Source organism: Enhydra lutris, unplaced genomic scaffold, assembly GCF_002288905.1.
Source record: "Enhydra lutris kenyoni isolate GAN:26980312 unplaced genomic scaffold, ASM228890v2 scaffoldscaffold39, whole genome shotgun sequence".
Classification (NCBI taxonomy): domain Eukaryota; kingdom Metazoa; phylum Chordata; class Mammalia; order Carnivora; family Mustelidae; genus Enhydra; species Enhydra lutris.
Genome location: NW_019154123.1, coordinates 20845717 through 20866254, shown reverse-complemented (window position 1 = coordinate 20866254; position 20538 = coordinate 20845717). Strand labels below are relative to the sequence as shown.

The following is a 20538-nucleotide window of genomic DNA, read 5'->3' as shown; positions in this document are numbered from 1 at the left end:
GAATAATGTTCTATATACTGATTAAATGATTTACACAGGTATAGGGTACAAGTTCTTACAACTATGTTTCCTCACTCTCCTGTCCATCCAAGTGTCCCATTTGCCTTGCTAGGATGGTCAACTAAAGATGTTCATGAGGTCACTCTTAGGATTTGCTCATGTATCTTTGTACCAGTGAGATACTGGTGTCCATGTGAGCAAGTGGCTAGAGGGAAAACAGACAAGGTAGCTGGCTCAAAGTCACCCATCACCTATACTGGAAGAACAATACTGTACACTGAAGGAAGAGCAGGCACTAACTTTAATTCATAGAGGGCAGTGTACATTATTAATATCACTAACACAGAAGGTTACTTTGGGGCCATTCTAGAAGAAAAAGATAAACCCTTAAGAGTTCATTTTGTTTTCAGTGTTAAATGCCAAATGAACAGTTGCCTGTCAAATGAAGTTTTAGGAAACTCAAGGGCATGGGAGAGGTCAAGAGAAAAGTAAAAAAAAAAAAAAAAAAAAAAAATTACCATTGGGATGACTGGCATCAAAAATACAGTCACATTCATGAAACAGTACTGGTTACTAATTAGGAGACAATGCTCTCTCTACCATGACCCCCTTAAATAAACTTTCACTAACTGAATATTGTTCTCTTATACTTAGAGAAATGGATATGACAAACAAGCTGAGAAGAACAAAGTCAAAAGAAATACCTAACTATTCTACAGAACTTACAGCTTGAGAAAAACTTTGAGAAAAGCGCAGTCTGGTTCTTGATGGTCGCAAACTAGAGGTTAAACAGTGCTTTAGTTGATACTAGCAGGCCCAAAGCACAGTACAAAACTGAAGGAAAGATGACAAAAGTTAGTAAAGATAGCAAAAGAGAAAGTGGTGGAAGAGTTAAAATAAGGCCACTCACATCACCTGTCACAGATGATTACCCTTGACGTAAAGAACAAGAATTTAACAAGAGAGATGATCCTGGGAACCTCAACAGGGTAAGTTGATATAATATCAATACCCAGTTTAGATACCCCACTATTTTAGGGTTTTAGTTGAGAATTAGGGATGTAATTTTCTTCCTTCCTGATTACCTGCTTAGTGACAAATTTCTAATGAACACATAAGACAAACTGGATTAAAAAACCCATAGCACCATCTATGTTATCAAAGGGAGAAGATTTTCTTCATTTAAAAGGGTTTTGAACTGTAATTATCAATTGGTTCAAAGTTGTGAGCAGTAAGAAAAGCTTCTTAAAAATCCCTTGCTTCAGCTGCTGAAAAGAAAAACAGAACATACCCTTTTAATATCAGTGATGGCACTCACTGAGCTGGGATACTTGAAATAATCAGCAAGCATGGCAATGAGGTGATCAGTTATGCTAGCGATTCTCTGTAGTTCAACATCTGGTTCAATCAGATAGGCGAGTGTCTCAGCTCCTTCAACTCTCTCCTCTAGCAACCTCTCCTTACTGCACATTCGAACCAAACAAGGCAGTGTCTGGAAGGTAGTGAAATTAATTATTTGCTTTGTGGTAAAGGCAAAAGCTTGATGGAGAGCATATAGTGACTGAATCAATGCAATGGTTTTTATTGGCAGTCATGTTACTGATCAAATGTTTGAATAAACATTCAGAGAATGAAAGGCTTTTTGGAATGTAAAAACAAAGTTCAGTGTATATTAATCATTTGTGCTGACATACTACACCCTAATCATACAATCAAAGCACATTAATGCAAACTCTAATCAGGCTTTGTGACAGATAAAACTGAAACTTTATTCCACAACCTTATAAAGGACATTTACAAATCCCTAATAAATCATGTCTGAGGTTTCTGTCCCATCCATATATTTATTTATTTAAAAGACATCTAGCAAAGTGGCCAGTTAGCTCAGGTGGTTAGAGAGTTGATAAAAGACATCCAGCAGTTTAATCAGGAACAATTCTGCTGCAGAAAAAGTATGCTATCTTTTCTTTAGTGAATAATATGACTGGGATGACTTTTATTTTTGGGGTGTGATCAATACTTTTGGTGCAAAACCGAAATACAGCTTTAAAAATTCAGGGATCTTACCATTACTGATTCTATGAGTTTTCCTATAATGCTAACGAAATGCATCAGTCGTTCCTAGGTTTTGTAAATGAATCCCTAGAGTGACTATACCTGCTAGTCCAATTTTACTTCTGCAGTCCTTCAAAAATCCTGGTGCTTGTTTTGTTAACTCATCTACATTAGGTCCTCAATAAAAAAATTCTAAGTATTTACTATTTCTAAGGCTGATGAGCACATTTTAAACAACACCACAAAGGTGGAGACTAAAATGTTGTAATTATAGGAAGCCTTCCTCAATTACTGTCTGTGCTATGCTCTTTTCTAAGTTCCTATTATATCTTCACCATAGAGTTTACCACTTCATTGTTCACTAATGATATCGTATCAGGCTAGTGCAGGCTTTATAATACAACCCTAGGCTTCCAATAGGAAAGTCTTATTTTTTTTGAACAGTTACTAATATTTATTAATACCATAAATTCATGGATTATTGAATTTAACACTCACAACTACTACATGAAGAAGATGCTATTAACCTAGTTTTACAAATAAGGGAGAAGAGAAGGGGTAGAGCAGTTGAGCAAATAAACTAAGGTTACCTGCATGGAAGCCCTTAGAACTCTACACAATGTTGCTAACTTAGTGGGTCCTCAGTTCTAATTAATTGACTTGCTTCACCAAAGACTAAAGCAAACATTAGTATTACTGCTCTTTTATCCTTGGGTTCATTCTGTGCACTGATAATGAGCATAAAATCGCAATCATAAAATGAAACATAACCAATTTATTTACTTAATTTTGTTCTTTGTAGCTAATAAGATGTTTAATATATTTAATATATTGTTATTTTCAAAATGACCCTGTGGGATAGATGAGCAAAAATTACTGCCTCCATTTTCATGAGGCACCAAAAGAGTAAGGGAGGTACCCAAGGTTACCCAAGCCAGTCAGTGGTGGAATGCTGAAACCAGAATTCAAGACTTGTAACTTCTAGGGCCAGTCTCTTACTTGGGGTTTTTCTGAGTTCTAGTTGCTTTTGACATGTCACAATGTTGTTGATGGTTTTCATGTGCTATTTACTTTTTCTTTTTTCATTATGTCTTTTGATTATCTGCCAGGAGGGTGATATAAAGTCTTTGTCTACAGAGCTAATGAACTGCTTTCCTATAAAACTACATTGCAAACTTGATGAAAATCAAGGATTAAAATATATTTTCTATTTCACCTGAATTTTATGTACTGTTACAACTTCTAGATCCTAATTTCCATAAAGATGAAAAAGGTGTGACAAGGAAAAGAACTATTTCACTTTGCCTCTCAAAACACATCAAAAAGCAATTTTTTAAAACTACAGGGCATGCCATTAAAAAGAAAAGCATGCTGTTTTAATATTATTTTATGCTATGCACATATACCATAGTTACATATAAAAAGAAATAGGAGGAAAAAAAGAAATGGGAATATCAATATTTATATTCAACACTTACGACTGGGGGAACTTTTGCATGTGTTTAGAGAGAATTAATTAGCTCACCTTTAATACAATACAGTTGTCATCTGTCCGAATTGCTCCAGCTCTACACATGTAAGTTAAACTGGAATAAGATGGCAGAAAGTAAGTTTTTGCTTGTGTTTTAAAGCTTTAAAAGAAAAATTCCTTGCCTTTAGGATTTTATGGAGAAAAAAAAAAAGACAGCTACTCTTATTTATCTTGAGGAAGAAGGTTTTCAGATTACCTCATATACGGTTTCACCAATTTAACACTCAAAACCAACTAACTGATATATAAAGACAGTAAGTCAGGTATTTTTCAAAAACACATACAAAATTGTTTTAAAAATAAAGGCTTGGGGCGCCTGGGTGGCTCAGTTGTTAAGTGTCTGCCTTTGGGTCAGGTCATGATCCCAAGGTTCTGGGATTGAGCCCTGCGTTGGACTCCCTGCTTGGCGGGAGGTCTGCTTCTCCTTCTCCCACTCCCCCTGCTTGTGTTCCCTCTTTCGCTGTCTCTGTCTCTGTCAAATAAATAAATAAACTCTTTAAAAAAAAAAAAAGGCTTAATGAGCAGATAAACTTTGAAGCTATATACCAGGGACAATGGAGTTCCTTATACTTTAAAAAAATTTATTTTTTATTTTTTATTATGTTAGTCACCATATAGTAGCACATTAGTTTTTGATGCCTTATACTTTTTTCTAAAATTTTCATGTGAGAAAGTTTCCATAATAAAAAGGGGGGAAAAGTTAAAAATAAAATATAAAGCTCACAAAGTGTCTAAGATTAAATTAAGCTAAGCTGGGATATTCTAACTCCAACACCAGTAGTACAAGTATCACAAAAGAAGCATTTAACTCTTAGTGGTAGCCATAAGAAATTAACTAATAACTCTTCAGAGTTTGTCAGCAATGGCTTTGACAACTGGTCAATGATTTGGCTCTATTAAAAAAGAATCTGCCTTCACAATGATACCTGTCTTTGAAGAAGAAAATTACTCAGTACTCCCTAAACAGGTACTGAACACTTCAGAAACTTAATGAATTTCCTTCTTGGATTAGATTCCTTCAGTAAGCTGGGGAGAGGGAGCTAAAACATTCCATATTCTGGCTTCTATAGAAAGCTATAAAAAATCAATAAAATTTACTTAGACTGTACAGGATTGAATTGTTTATAGCTGTTATCATCTTAAGACTTGTTACCACATTTTTTTAAACCAGTCCCACGAGAGCATTTATCTTACTTAATGAAAAGGTTTTTGAAGACAAAAAGCAACCAAGCATATAAATAATATACTAAAAACAAAACAAAACAATTCATTGTGCATAAGTAATTCCCTGAAAATTCCTCATCCTTGTCTAAAATACTAGACAGCCACAAATTCTTAAATACTGGAACAATTAATTTAGCAAAGAATCTTACACAGCAGGTGCTCAACCTATCTATTAAATGTATTCATAATTACAGAATTGACATATATTGAATGCTTATATGTGCCAGGACTTGTACTAATAAAAACTTAACTATCTTATAAACTGTCGCATCTCTATGAGAATTTTAGGTCTTGTTTTTCTAAAGATGAGGAAGCCATATTCTCTGAAATCATGCCTTGGTTATCAACTTCAACTAATTCTCACTCTATATTTTCCTTAATTCTTAGCATAAATTTGTTAGTTAAATCTAATTCTATATTATTTCAACTGAAATACAAGGAGAGTATGTTGAGAATGTAATAAAATAATTTTCTGTGATAAGTCTTAGCTGTTACATGAGTGTTGCTGCTCTGCATGCCACTAGTAGTATGCTGAGTAAAAAATTCATACCCCTTTAAGAAAACATGAGACAACCTCATGATTTGCAAATCCCCAAATCCCAAAATAAGATGGGGATTGGAGGTGAGCTAATTGGGCTGTCCAAAAACACTCTAACATATTGATAAAGCACTGTTGTTCTTCCCACATTGTCTTGACTTTTACCATTTTGCTGATGTCAGCTGCATCTCAATAGGCTTATCCCTCTGTAACATCTTCACAAATATTTGTGGTAACAATTCTCCATCAACCAAAACTAGAAATGAAACAAACAACAAGAATTAAGGAATTCTTTAAATCTACAAAGTTCATAAATCAAATCAAGTAGGTGCCACTGAAAGTTTCAGCCTACCATTTACCAGAGTCATCGATACCTGGGGGTTTTCAAAAGCTAAAACTGAGAAGCATTTCAGTGCTTGCATTCGAACCTGTAACAATAAACAAAAAAAAATGCATTGATCTTGATCTTGCAAATAATGAATTTTAATGTCACAGAATCTAAACTCTTCTGAAGAAACAACTGTTTAAATCTGCTTAAAATATTAAAAGAAGGCCTCAAGGGAATAAAAATAACACCTGAATATCTGGAATACAGTAAGTTAAACTTAATTATAAAGAGTTAAAATTAACTGTGAAGTAAAAGAAAAGAAAAAACAGGAAGAAGCACAACTAAAATTTAATCAGATAAATTCCTAATCAAATTCAAAAGAACAATGTACAAAACATAATATTGGTAAGCCAGAGAGAGCTTAATAACACTTAATTACCAACTGCCTTTCAAGTGGGACATTTCTGCTCCCCAAACTACAAACCAGAGAACTGAAGACAAAAAAAGGAAAAAAGAAAAAAAAAAGTGTAGTCTTATAGTAGTGTCTAGGATGGGGTTGTGGCAAAGAGAACAGAACGAAACAAAGTTACAGTAAAAATCTGGAAAGGACTAAACTAACAACTTTTATTTTATTTTTTAAAGATTTATTTATTTATTTGAGAAAGAGAAAGGATGGAGGGACAGAAAGCGCCAAGCAGACCCGATGCTGACCGCAGAGCCTGACGTAGAGCTTGATCCCATGACCCTGAAACTACAAACAGAGCCGAAACCAAGAGTCCAATGCTTTAACCAACTGTGCCAACCAGGAACCCCTTAATTTAACTTTTAAAGCACTGGATGTTATTCACAACTAATGAATCATTGAACATTATACCAAAAACTAATGATGTATCATACATTGGCTAACTGAATTTAAATAAACAACAACAACAAAAACATTTATAAATTGTGTTACATTCCTCAAAACTAGATTACTGGTCTGCGACCATAACATGGGGTCAAACCCTTGACTACATACAATATATTTTACAACCCGCAGGAGCTTCTTTGAGACCAGTTATTTTTCATTCTTTCTGTTTAGTTCTCACCAGACAATCTAATCCTCACTTCCAAGCCTAAGTCTACAATATGATGTTCTTATGCGGGAACTCGAAATTGGTAGGATAGGTAGCTCAAAGTGTGAATTACTTCTGTCCATCATCTCAGCAATGATCTGTAGCACAGCATGTGTACACCTAAAATATGGGACCTAAAACTGCCAATGATACTCTGACAACGGAGCAAACCTTGGCTAAAGAATAATGTTACCAAAACCTTTTTCCTTTCACAATGTATAACCTATTATAGTAGATAAGGAAGCTTGGTGCAGAAAAGAAAAGAAAAGAGAAAAGGAGGGAGAACTGAGGGAATTTATGAAGATAGAAGATGGAGAAGAGGATGAACAGTAAATAGCCACCACAGCAATTGTTTCTTGATGTGCCAATGCTGACTGGTTTCAGCCTCCATGTGGCACGGGGTAGAGGAAGCAGCTTTCAGTATATATTTCCTTCCCCCCTCCCTCTGGCTAACTCCAAGCTGGCTCCATTCCCCATTCCTGTCCTTGTGAGTGCTTCACCAAGATCAAACTTTGGGTGTCTAAAGTAGGAAAACATAGATATTAGCAGCTCTGCAATACAGAGCAGATTAGAATCAGTGCACGAGGACAAACAACAAAAATGAGTACTTCTCTCTCTGCTCTGTGTCGAAGTGCTAGCATACCAACTCTAATGTGACATAGTAAAGACAATGCCCCATTATCTGCTATAACTTGCTAGTTGGACAACAAATGCAATAACCAAATTTTTAACTTCATGCTTGATAATGTATCATGATGTTTTCTTATACATAAAAGACAATGAAGGAAATTTAATTAACAAGTCTGAAAACCTCTGACTTTTTAACTCAAAATACAAAACAGAACACATTTAAAAAAAAATCACAGCATCAGACAAAAATCTAACTTTTTATGAGACTTCACATTTTGAAATACCTAACACATTTTAAATGTTGATGTATATGTCGGTATGTGTTCTAAATCTGAGTCACTGTGGCTAAGTCAGGTCTCAAATATGAAATCAAAGTATTTCCTGATATAGCAAGCCAGTGTTCCTATATACTTCAAGGAACCTCCTCCTCATGTGCAGCTTTGACACTGACATCAGAGCAGAAGAGACTGTTAAAATCAATAGCAAATCAAGCCACAATATTCTGAAAGAAAAAAAAAACAGAAAGGCAAGGTAGCTTTTAAAATTCTTTAAAGAGGATTTTATAGGTAAAACAATGCCCCATTTTATTAATAAAATGTTATTCTTGATCACAATATCTATCAAAGCAATAAGATATGTGGGCCTCCATCTATATCAAGACTCTAGGAACCAAAAATAAAATAGAAGAATCTGGCCATAATTTTTAACATCTTACTTTGTAAGATACTGAGGTTAGTAGGTGAGCAATATTCTGAACTGCACCATGGTTAAATAAAATTGTTTGATGATCTGGACCCTGTAAGAAAAGAGAACATAACATTAAAAAGAGTAATGACTGATTCCAACAAAACATTTACTTAAGTGTAGGAAAGTTCATTTACTACAAATTCTCACCTACACTTCTCTTGCATAAATCCATCTTAATAAAGCAAGGCAGACAAAGCGTTGCCATTTCTTATGTCACCCCAGTTCTGTAGAACTACTGCTTCCTTACCTTCCCCCCAAGTAATGAAAGGGACACAGAAGCTATCCTGGCACAGGCCCTTTGTAGTTCTTAAATAACATACCATCACAGCAACAGAACCACTGCGAATTCTGCATTTCATGTACACAACCCTACACTATGCCGCTAGAGAGAACAGCAGTCATTCTTACAACTTTAGACTGATGAACTAGTCAGAGGAACCCTAAAACTAATTAAGTGCAAGAACTGGATCAGAGCTTAACCTACCATCAGGGAAGTCTGAATTATGGATGGTGGAAAACACAACACTCCATACATAGAAGTGAATATGGTTTGGTTTCTGTTTCTATCTCGTTTCTCTTCTTAAGTTATCATTTCTGAGAGTAGGAAGGTAAAGAAATGGGAAAATTCAGGATTTTATTTTTCATCAACTGTCTTCTACTAAGCAATTTATCGAAATCTTCAAAGTGACAGAACCTAAAGGTTAATGCAAGGCTTTGAAATTGCCACAGTTTGTATACACTGATTTTTTTTTTAAAAAGTTTTCGATTTTTAAGTAATCTCTATAACACATGGTGGGGCTTGAACTTACAGCTCTGAGACCAAGAGTCGAATGCTCACCAACTGAGCTAGCCATATGCCCCTCCTAAAGCACTGATTTTATGTACCACCCACCCATTCAAATAATGAAGTCAGAGCAAGGATAAGGATGCTACTTTATGCTTATCATTATTCAGAAGAGAAAAACACAGCACTGAAAGTCGGCTACCTATCTGGGTTCACCAGAGAAAACCAGCTGCTAGTCTAGGAAAAAAAAAACTCTCAAATCAATTTTTCCAAGGCACTATTCAGCCAAGTAACAATGATCTTGAAGATGCCTCATTCTTTCCTGGACAAAAGTGGGGAGATCAGTATTCATAGTCCTGAATCACAAAACAGCCATATTCTATTTTATAGGTAGTAATTCCCTGAACATTTTATATACCATTAAAAGGCTCCTTTAAAAAACAAAAACACTTCAGCAATTTCTCTTACTAACTTCTAGTTTCTGATTTTTGATGCAAAATATTCCACACTCTACTCAGGCAACCCCCATTACATATATTAGGTAGATTCTAATGTTTCACTATTAAAAACAATGTTTTGTTGAACATTATTAAAGCCAGCCCCACCTCAGTGGAAACTCTTAAAAGAGTATGAGGATAAATTCCTTGCATACCCTGCTTGGTATATGTATCCTAACATATCCATCCAGAATAATGCAGGCTTGCTTTTAGAACAACTAAAGATACTGACATTCTCAGGGCACAGGATGGAAGTATGCTCTTTATCTTCCTACCTCATCTTCATCCATGCTTCTGCAATTACAATTATAGGTACTAATTATTGGGTACTTGCTATGAGTTGGGCACTGCTCTAAATGCTTTACTTGAATCGTCTCATTTGAAACAGGAGTCTCCTGCTAATTCAATATAAAGATAGTGGTGGAGACTATAATGGAGAACCTAGGAAAAGAAGGGTTTCCTAAGAATCTGACCTATTTTTTTCTTACATAGAAACAAGAAGGTAACTAGAATAAATTGTGAAGATAAGCCTAAATTACACTAGGCTGACATGTTAGCATACTAAGTTTTTTTTGCCTTCCATATAAATTTCAACATCCTAATTTAAATACTGGCAGTGCTTAGAAGAATAGCTAAGTAGATGGGGTACTGCCTCTACCCTTGCACCTCATGGCTCTTCCATCTCTGTATTTATCTCTGTTCCTCTGCTATGAGGTGACCTGATATTAACAGACTGTTTTATATTCTTCAAGCCTTACATACATATACAAATACATAAGTATATCCTTTCTCCTATTTCAACACAAATGGCAGAATACTACATATATATGTGCTATATGTACTATACATATACTATACATATTGCTCTGAACCTTTGATTCCTTTATAGTACTTCCCAGAAATCATTCACGAGTACCGAAAGAGCTTTCTTATTTCTTTTTTGACCTTACTCCACTGTATGGATAACCCATATGTTAGTACCTATAGTTACACATTTAGATTGTTTACAATCTTTTATTATTACAGAATCACTTCAGTAAATATCCATCCACATACATCTTTTCTTTTTTTTGCATGCATTTTTTTTAAGAGCTAGATCACTTATGGAATATCTGTACTGATGAAGTTATATTATGAAAAAGATCAAGCACGATGCAATTCATTTAACATAACTATTCCCTGCTGCTTACAAGATGTTGTAGTTTTTAATCCCTGAATTTCTTTGCCCCAGAGATTACAGGAAATAATTATAACAAAAGAAGCTCTTCCTCCTCCTCTCTGTGGTTATACACAGGATTGTGTAAAAACAATTGCAAAGAATGGAATTATTGGCTGAACCAACCAGAGTAAAGTTATCATTTGATTCTTACCAAGTCTCTCTTAGGTCTCTCCAAAAAGGACAGGTCTCAAAAGTTTGAGTAACCTGTTTAAGAGGTGGCAACAACTTAATATTACTAGCTTTTATTTTTTTTTTGCTCCTTAATACATCAGGGAGAGAATTTCAAAGATATAATTAGGATTATATTGGTAGTTAAGTTTTAGGGGAGTCAAAAGGTATATGCCTATTTTTGACTGAGCAGGGTTTGGTACCCCTGACCCTCCCATTGTCCCAAGGATCAACTGTATATGTAAAGTTGTGAATGAGTCTGAAAATTCTATTATGAATCTTATTTTAAGCCTATATGTAAACTGAACAACATGAAAATAAAAGGTTTTAATAGTTAATGACTATACAGAGATCATCAGATCAATTGTTTTTAAAGATTCATGCTAGTAAATCTAGAAAAATTAATATTTATATTAGGCTATTGTCATTGGGTTTATAAATCTATAATATTTCCTAAGGCTTAATTATATCTCAGAACCCTTAAATTTGATTGTTTAATTACAGTGGCAAAAGCTAATTACCAGGCTAAACGAAAGATTAGTTAAGGTGATTTTCTCTGATAATATCTTCAGTTCTGTTAGTGGCATGAGGATGCCTACAAATTCTTGCTCAGCATAAGATCCTCTCCAGCAAAAGAACTAATGATTTAATGGCTTTCTTTTATCCATGATTTCAGCTCAAAAGCACTGAGAAATTTTAGATGAGCAAGCCTAAAGGGATTCAGAAGTTTCTGATGAGTAATTCTAAAAGCTATTTGGGTAACTTCTGAGATGGGATTATTCAAACTTCTCATAATGTAATATAATAATGTGACATGTAGTAATTATACCTCCAGGTCTAATTTTCAGTGCCCCTTTGGGATTACTGTAACTATTAGATGCTGTGCTCTCAAGCACTTAGGTATAGATGCAGAAAGATTTCTTTTTTTTTTTTTTAAGATTTTATTTATTTATTTGACAGAGAGAGATCACAAGTAGGCAGAGAGGCAGGCAGAGAGAGAGGAAGGGAAGCAGGCTTCCCGCTGAGCAGAGAGCCCAATGCGGGGCTCGATCCCAGGACCCTGAGATCATGACCTGAGCCGAAGGCAGCGGCTTAACCCACTAAGCCACCCAGGTGCCCCTGCAGAAAGATTTCTAATGAGGTACAGGAGTTCTGGAGTATCCTCCTTTACCTATCTGCCAGGGCTGGGCTACGAGACTTGGTTTTACTGTTGGAAAATTCTACACCCTATGAAGTTCAGCTCATTTTTAGCAAATAAATGGCAACAAAATTGTCATTTTCTCAAAGTCTTTCTTTGCCCACCTCAAAAGATTAAGGGAGTGTTTTACATCCCTGCACCTATGAGTTGACCTACACACTGTCAAAGCAATCTGGGAAGAGAAATTCAAAGATTTTTGACATCTTTAAATTCTAAATGTCTTAAATAGAACTGAATAGGCTGTGAAAGCCTACTAGGATTTGGGAGGGAAGGGTTAAACAAATTATTAAGGTACTTTTTCTGGAACCTAGTGATTTAAATTTTCATTTATTTGGGTAATTATTCTAAAATAGTATACATGTATGATCTTCCTGGTTTCATATGTAGGTGTTCACTTCTCTTTCCTTTATTTTCTACAGTTCCCCAAACTCCTTACTTTGCTTATTACAAATATAGGTAGGTGTGTAATGCTGTCCTGAAAAATTTATAGTCATCAGAAGATAAACACGTGGTTAGAAATTGGCAAATGTGTAGAAATTATGAAAGATCTCAAATAAATAATCACCCATGGCTATCAAAAGACTATACTCCATATGTAAACTATGAAACAAAGTAAGGAGCACTTTGCAGCACTCTTCAGTTTAGGTTGAGATCCTTTTAGGAACAGAAATTTCTCTCAACAGAGAGCAGAGAAGAAGCTCTCATTTCTCCTTATATGAGATCACTTAAAACAATTTCCAACAATGAGGGTGTGGGGAAACAGTTATGATCACACACTGCTGATAGGAGTATAAAATGGTACAACCTCTATACAAGACAGTATGTGGTAAGATTACAAATGCACACATTCTTTGACTCAGCAATTTCTTATAAAATGTCTTACACAAGATATTTTTGCAGTACTGTTTTATAATAATGTAAGACTGGAACAAGGCAAATGTCCAACAATAGAGAACTGGTTATACAAATTATTGTATATCTTTATAGTAAAAGATATAGTAATATATTTTATAGTAAAATACTATACAGCTGTTGGAGGAAAAAATGAGGGGGCCTCTTATGTACTGATATGGAATAGCTTTCAAGATATGTTAAATGAAAAATACAAAGTACAGAATAGTATATGTATGGAATGCTACCATTTGTGTCCAAAAAGGGGAAGGGGGATATATACATAGGTCTGCTTATATATAAAAACAGGGGAGAGGGGAGAATATACAGAGGTCTGCATAATGATATATTACAGGTTATCTCTGGGAAGATACACAAAGAAGGCAAATCTCCTGGGGGTATAGATTTTACATTACAGAGAACATTTATTCTGGTTCTTACTTTACAGCAGTGTGAGAAGATCTGACAGATGTACTCCTGTGTGTAGCGGGACCTGCTAAGTAGCGCCATGAGGTGTGGTATCACTGTGGCATCCTGGAGTCGAAGGAAAAGAGAGCACAGCAACAAGGAACTTAGGCACTGTGAATACATCTAACTATTTCCATGAGCAGGCACATATGCAAGCTTCTTAATCATAGTAAATCAACACTCTTTAAGGAACACAGCAAAACAAAAAAGAGAATCACCAAATTGTTTAGGTAAAGGATGAGGGGCTTCAATATTCATCCTCAACAACAAAACATAAGAATGGGAAATTCTCAATTTCTCCCACATAAACAGCCTATATCCCCACAATAAGACAAAATTATTTCAAAAGACATGACAGAAATCTGTTCTGAAACCAAAATGTGAGCTAATGAGATATACAATAACAAATAGACTGTAAGGAGGAATTACAGTATAAAAATAAAACTTGACAGTTTTGATCTCTGAGATGTTACGGTAAGTATCAGTTACTAGTAAGAATCATGACTGGGGCACCTGGGTGGCTCAGTGCGTTAAAGCCTCTGCCTTCGGCTCAGGTCATGATCCCAGAGTCCTGGGATTGAGCCCCGAGTCGGGCTCTCTGCTCAGCGGGGAGCCTGCTTCCTTTCCTCTCTCTCTCTGCCTGCCTCTCTGCCTACTTGAGATCTCTAGCAAATAGATTTAAAAAAAAAAAAAATCTAAAAAAAAAAAAAAAAGAATCATAATGACTGTAGTTAGCTAATTTCAATCTTCACAAGACAATTTGTAAAATATCAACTCCTCACTTAGAGCACATTCTCTGCCTATTGCTGACACTTAGCAATATACAAGTTGGTGCAGTAGACAAGAGGACAATCTGCCCAATCTGCTGCAGGGCTCTCCAAGAATCCTCTTCTTCTTAGGGTACAAAGGGAATTAAAAGTTGAAAGGGTATTTGGTCTGAACCACAGAAGGAAAAGGAGACTTAGCTCAAGCCTCCTAGTCAATGCTGTCATAGTCCTAAAGCTGTACTTCTCAAATATGAATGTATATGCAAATTCCCAGGAGATAGTCCTCAGGTACAGATTCTGATTCCATAGGTTTGGAGTAGGATCTAAGCTCCCAGGTAAGGCTGCTGCTGCTGGTCCATAGACCACACTTTGACAAAAGACAACAGAAGGAAGCAAGTTAACTTTAGAGTACTACTGTTGAGATGAACAAGATATGGGGTTTCCCTTAGAAAGAAAAGAATGCCCAAAATCTTTAAAAGGCTAAGTGAAAAAACAAAAGGCAGTTGATTCCCTCTAAGCAGAATCTTTCCCTTTGCTTATTAGTATAACCCTTTTGTGTTATCACAAGCAGTTTAAAAACAAATGAAAAATTTAGAAAACCCCAAAGAAGTCAGGTACTAAATGTGTAGAAAGAAACGGAAGAGAGAAGATGAGAATGTTAAGTACATTTCTATTTCATGGAGGAGGAAGGGGAAACAGTGATTCCGTTGGCAGAAAACAGGGAAGCACGTAGCAGCTAAGAAAGAACAGGCAATCAAAAGATGATATGAAAGCTTCTATTAAGCTCCTGAACTTATTCCCACCTCCTTTCTTTCCTCCATTGCTCTCTCATCTCTCGGTTTTCCTGTAATAACAGCTTCATCCCGTTTCTTCACACCTGCCCCCTTTCTGCCAATTGTCTTATAAGATCTACAATTTATAGTTCATTAAACAAGAAACAGTTACATAATTTGCCCAAAGTCACCCAACTGATAAACAGGATTTCAAACTAGACATCCTACCTTCTTCTAAGCGAACTGCCCTGTTTTCAGTTTAGTATCTAAGTTGCTATGCCAGCTGGCTCTATACAATCCAACTCACAGAGGGCAGTTAATTACACTAAAACATTACTCTCTGTCATCATTCCATCCAGCACTCTTCACAGATTCACCATTGTCTCTGAGGCATAAAACACTGTCACTGTGAAAGTCACTTAATGTCCCTGGGTCTAAAAAAGTTAGGCTGGGTGGACTAGTTTTCCAAATTATGTACCATGAACCATTAGTGGGTCATAAAATCATTCTGAAGAGCAAGGAGAAAGGAGTTAAAATGGCTGGCCAGGACCAGTTTCTCACTCACTGGGCTAGGGGTTGGAAAGTAACTTCTAGGGTAAAGAAGACAGGTAACTGGTTTAATCTCTTTGTAAACATCACAATATGACCTTCAGGGAAACAGACTGATATTTACTAGGAGGTGAGTCCTTCTCTGTATAAAGCTTGGAGAAGGAGTTCCCAATTTAGGACTGTTTATAGGAAACCAGTGGTCCATGGACCAACAGCCTCTGAATTACCTGGAAACTTGTTAGAAAAGCAAATTCTCAGGCCCTATCCCAGACTCACTGACTCAAAAAGTCTGGCAGAAGGCTCCAGCAATCTGTGCTTAATAAATCCTCCAGCCAATCGTGGTCTGTGCTCAATTCTGAGAACTGTTGTAGTGAACAATACCAATTTATATGGCATGGCTCCCTGAAGAATACTGCACAAATCCCTGAGGTGTAAAATTGAGATATTTCATAATTTAGAGCCTCCCTGCTGTGTAAAGTGACCCATGAACCTCACTTACAGACTTTATGTACCATTATGGGCCAGAGGAGCATGTATCTGATGTGGGGAGGATGACTATGGAGCCTCATGACATGCCCCTCTCTCCCTGCTTCCATTGCCTATGCCTCCTGATTGCTTATGCTCTTGTAGTATTCAAAAATGTGATTCCAGATAAGATCTCTGACTTACATATATCTTATATGACACTGTGATTCTCTGTGTTGGCTCACAAAATCACAACCAGCATTTTTCTAAAAATGAGAAAGCACAGACTTAAAACCAGAGGGTATCACATTTATGGAATTGTTTTGTGAAGACTGTCTCAGGAATATTCTCTCTCTCTCTCTCTCTCTCTCTCACACACACACACACACACACACACACACACACACACACACACAGTGTGACAATGGAAAATGTTTTTCTTATTTGTGGACTGCAGATCAGGGAGTATGAAAAATACTGGCCTGGATAATGCTCATTAAGAAAGTCCAATGTATTCAATAGATTAAAGATCCCCTAGTACTCCCTAAGGTTTTTGAAAACTACTGAATGACTCCAAAGATCTCTGGATTCTTTCACACATATTCTCTGATTCTAGCCTGGCAAGTAAGCCTCCTGCAAGCTGTTTTCTGGTTCACCTCTTCCGTTGAAACAAACACTGATGCCCTTCCTATATTTAACTATTCTGCCCACTGTCCTGTATCTTCTCTCTTACACAGATCTTTCCTAGAATGGCCTCTTTCCTCTCCACTTCTCTAAATCGTATCCATTATTCAAGATCCAGGTCAAATTCTCTGTAAAGCTTACTCTGCTGGATTTAACCTAAACTGAGTACATTAAATATACTGCCTTAATTTGATATTAAGAGAACAAAATGGGTCTTTTAAAAAATAGCTTATAAATTCCTCAAGGTCTGATACTATCTTTCACTTCTTTATAATACCTAGAACATTTGATATTTGCAAATTAGCAAGAACTGAAATACTTCTTAAGACTTTTCTGTAACATAGTTATGATGAATTTTGAGATGTTGAGAAAAGTAGAGGTATGCTGTTAGTGAAATGTACTGGTGGTTCAAAAACTTCTAAAACTCACTGTATATAGAAGCTCCTCTGGAGTTACAGGACTGGTGAAGATGGTGCGCAGGCATCGGAGGCAAGCTTCAATGAACTTCAGGTCTGGAGACAGTAGTCCTATTAATAGAAAATGGACATGAGACTCATCCTTTCAGTCTGTATTTTAAACCCTGCAAACTGTTTCTAATTTTTACTTGTACAAAAATGACTTCCTTACATACCTTGCAATAAGGCTGGGATAATATGGCAATCTAGAAGAGACTTGACATTGTTTTCAGTACCCATAGCAAGACTTCCCAATACCACTGCACATTCAGTTTTCAGCTCTGTACTTGAAGTTTCTTGCTGAAGCAAGTACAACAATCTAAAAAGAAGGACTTTGATAAACAGAGGAGACTAAAACAATTAAACAAAAGTAATTTACCTAAAAGTAATGTGACAGAAAAATGCTACCAATATATCCCACATACTAAAAATATGGTTTGTGAGCTAACAGAAGGCTAGGAAATGATCATTTGTTTGTACCAACTATTCATTTAAAAAAGGAATATTCAGGTAAAAAATTGAAAGAGATTTTCTTCATTTTGAGCAAAAGCATTATATATATATATATAATCTCAGAGTTTATCAGAACTATTAATCTGAAAGTTGTCTACAAGTAGACAAAGCTGCCCCAAAGTCAATTCATGTTATCTGCCACTCCAGGATATGAAGACTCAGAATATTCAATGCCAAGCATTGTCAGATCTTAAATTTAGACTAGCAAGGGACCTGCACTATCCAGAAGTATGGTTCAGAAATCACAGAGGCTTAGCCTAGAGGGAACATTCAGAGTCCTTGCGCAGCTCTTTCAAGCAAGGGAAACTTGTCTTTCTCCAATTTTCCCATTTGGGGAATCAGGAGATCCTCGCATTTCTATTCCAGCCCTGCCTGCCGAGCAACTATTCCCCAAACTCTAATCATCCACCACTTATGATCACCTCCTTTATGTTTTAAGGTAGAACGCTCATGTGCCTTAAAGTACATTTATATACACTGAACACTTATCCCCTAAGAAAGGCTACCGAGAGCTTTATAGTTACCAAAGTATATATTTGAGATCAGTTACAATAAAAATAATAAGATCATCAATACTCTATCAAAAAACAGAAATGAAGAAAGAGAAAAACCAAAACATTAAAAAACTTACAGCAACTGCACATAAAACTTAGTTCTGAGAAGCAAAGGCGAAGAGAAAGTTATACAACTATCATCACCTACCAGAAAAAAATTTAGTTCATCAGAAAAAAGATCAAGCTTCCCAAGTTAAAAAACAGCAAATTCTAAAAATTAGAAATTAAAAAAAGAAAATCAGGATTAAAAATCAAGCAGGATTTTTTTTTTTTAATTCAAAAAAGGTTTTAAGAATCCTAAGAAATTATTATCCAATCATACAAAACTGCCGAAGCTGGAATGCTGGGTGGCTCAGTCGGTTAAGCGTCTGCCTCCGGCTCAGGTTCAGGTCACGATCCTCATTTCCTGGGACTGAGTCCCACATCGAGCTCCTTGCTCAAGAGGGAGTCTGCTTCTCACCCTCCCTGCCACTCCCCCTGCTGTGCGTGCTCTCTCTCTCTGACAAATAAATAAAATCTTAAAAAAACAAAACAAAACAAAACAAAGCAAAAAAACCTGCCAAGGCTCTGAGGAGATAAAGAATCAGGCTGGTGTATATTGTCTATCTATCCAACACATCCTTTTATTGCAGGGCCAATGATCTTCCTGAATTTCCAAGAAGTATTAATACATTTGCTTCATATTCCATTCTCTGATACTTAAAAATTTCTAAAGAGATGCTTCATATATTTCAAAGCATTTATTTTAAAAATTAGGAGGTTTTCAAAAAAAAGGATAGACAATACAGAAAAAAGGTGGGTTTTATGGATGAGAATGAGAAATATACTAGAAACTTAGTATGAATATCAGAAAAGGAATTGATAGCAAACATACCTTGGAACAGCTCCTAAAACAATGAGATTGGCTTTCTGCTTGTTGTTTCCAATTACAGCATTTTTCATGTCTCTGAATTCAGGGGAAGAGAAAAGAGTAAAGTATGCTGAAACATGACAGAAAAATCAGTAATCAATTCATTCCACTTTATTATGCAACATCTTGTATTAGCAAACATAGAAGTCCGTGACAAAGTCAAATCCACCTGAGTACCAAAGAGAAGGAACAGAGACAGGTACTGGATGAGCCTGGGGGCTGTAAAACACCACAGTGTGGGAGTGCGGAAAGTGGGAGATACCTTAAGCACTTGTGAAAGACTTCCAATACAAAGCATGTTCTTCAGACAAGGCCCACACATTTTATCTGACCTTGTTTCAGGGATCATGACTTTGTTCCTTTCTTTCCTCTCTTTCTGAATTCTTTGAACTGAGTATTTCTTATGATTCTATTTTATCTCCTTTATTGCCTTATTAGCTGTGCCTCTTTGGGTTTTATTATTTTTTAGCAGTTGTTTTACAATTTATAATATGTATCTTTTAACTTATCACGGTAGTCTTCACAGAACAGCATCTCATTTCATTTGTATTTTAAGAGTCTTGCAAGCATATACTTCCATTTCCCCATCAAGTCTTTGTGCTCCTACTGTCATACATATTTTATTTTTCAATTGGTTAGAAATAACAATATACTGTTACTATTTTTTACTTAAGCAGCCAATTACCTTTTTAAAGAGATTAAAGGAAGAAAAAATCTTTTATATTTCTCACATACTCACCAGTATTTTTCATTCTAGTATTATACTCAGGTCTTCATCAGGGGTAAAACTTACGGAATAAGAAAAGTATCTCTATGAATGGCCAGTTGGTTCACAAACACTGATTGGTCCCAAAGGACAGGTGAAGAAAAAATATATGGCTCAAAATAAGCCTAGTACTACTAATAAAATGATTAATAAAAAATACTTACCCTAATTGGTCAGTAGTGCTATCTTAATAAAAAACACTAGAACACTATGTGATTCGATATAGCAGTGGTTCTCAAAGTGGGGAAGAGAGCATTAAAGCCCCAGTGGGGCATTTCAGAAGTTTGTAAGGGCATGTGGAAATTTCTGGCCATAGTTTTACAATTAGACAGAAAGCATTTTTGTACAGTTTAAAAAAAAAAAAACTTTATTTTTCAGTACTGCATCTGGCCCTGTAAATAAAAAGGAAATTATACTTTTTATTAGAAGTTTTTTCATTTTGGGGGCGCCTGGGTGGCTCAGTGGGTTAAGCCGCTGCCTTCAGCTCAGGTCATGATCTCAGGGTCCTGGGATCAAGTCCCGCATCGGGCTCTCTGCTCAGCAGGGAGCCTGCTTCCCTCTCTCTCTGCCTGCCTCTCCATCTACTTGTGATCTCTCTCTGTCAAATAAATAAATAAAATCTTTAAAAAAAAAAAAAAGAAGTTTTTTCATTTTGGAAAATCAGACCACCCAGCACAGGGGCCACTCCCAGTACTGGAATTATTGATAC

At 36.0% G+C, this 20538-nt stretch overlaps 1 protein-coding gene across 3 annotated transcripts in view; it reads right to left on the bottom strand.

The window, feature by feature from the left end:
* The window catches only part of LOC111155001 (armadillo repeat containing 8), a 111732-nt gene that overhangs the window by 50916 nt on the left and 40278 nt on the right, over positions 1 to 20538 (bottom strand). For all 3 annotated transcript variants that reach the window (XR_002641115.1, XM_022514992.1, XM_022514993.1), the window contains exons 3-11: positions 19028 to 19099; positions 17263 to 17405; positions 17061 to 17158; positions 13367 to 13459; positions 8137 to 8217; positions 5701 to 5776; positions 5514 to 5604; positions 3581 to 3641; positions 1292 to 1492 (exon numbers count right to left, since the gene is read on the bottom strand). Coding sequence is in view for 2 of the 3 variants with exons in the window: in XM_022514992.1 (XP_022370700.1) it covers positions 1292 to 1492; positions 3581 to 3641; positions 5514 to 5604; positions 5701 to 5776; positions 8137 to 8217; positions 13367 to 13459; positions 17061 to 17158; positions 17263 to 17405; positions 19028 to 19099 (916 nt within the window). In the remaining variant the exon portion in view is untranslated. The remainder of the gene's footprint in view (positions 1 to 1291; positions 1493 to 3580; positions 3642 to 5513; positions 5605 to 5700; positions 5777 to 8136; positions 8218 to 13366; positions 13460 to 17060; positions 17159 to 17262; positions 17406 to 19027; positions 19100 to 20538) is intronic.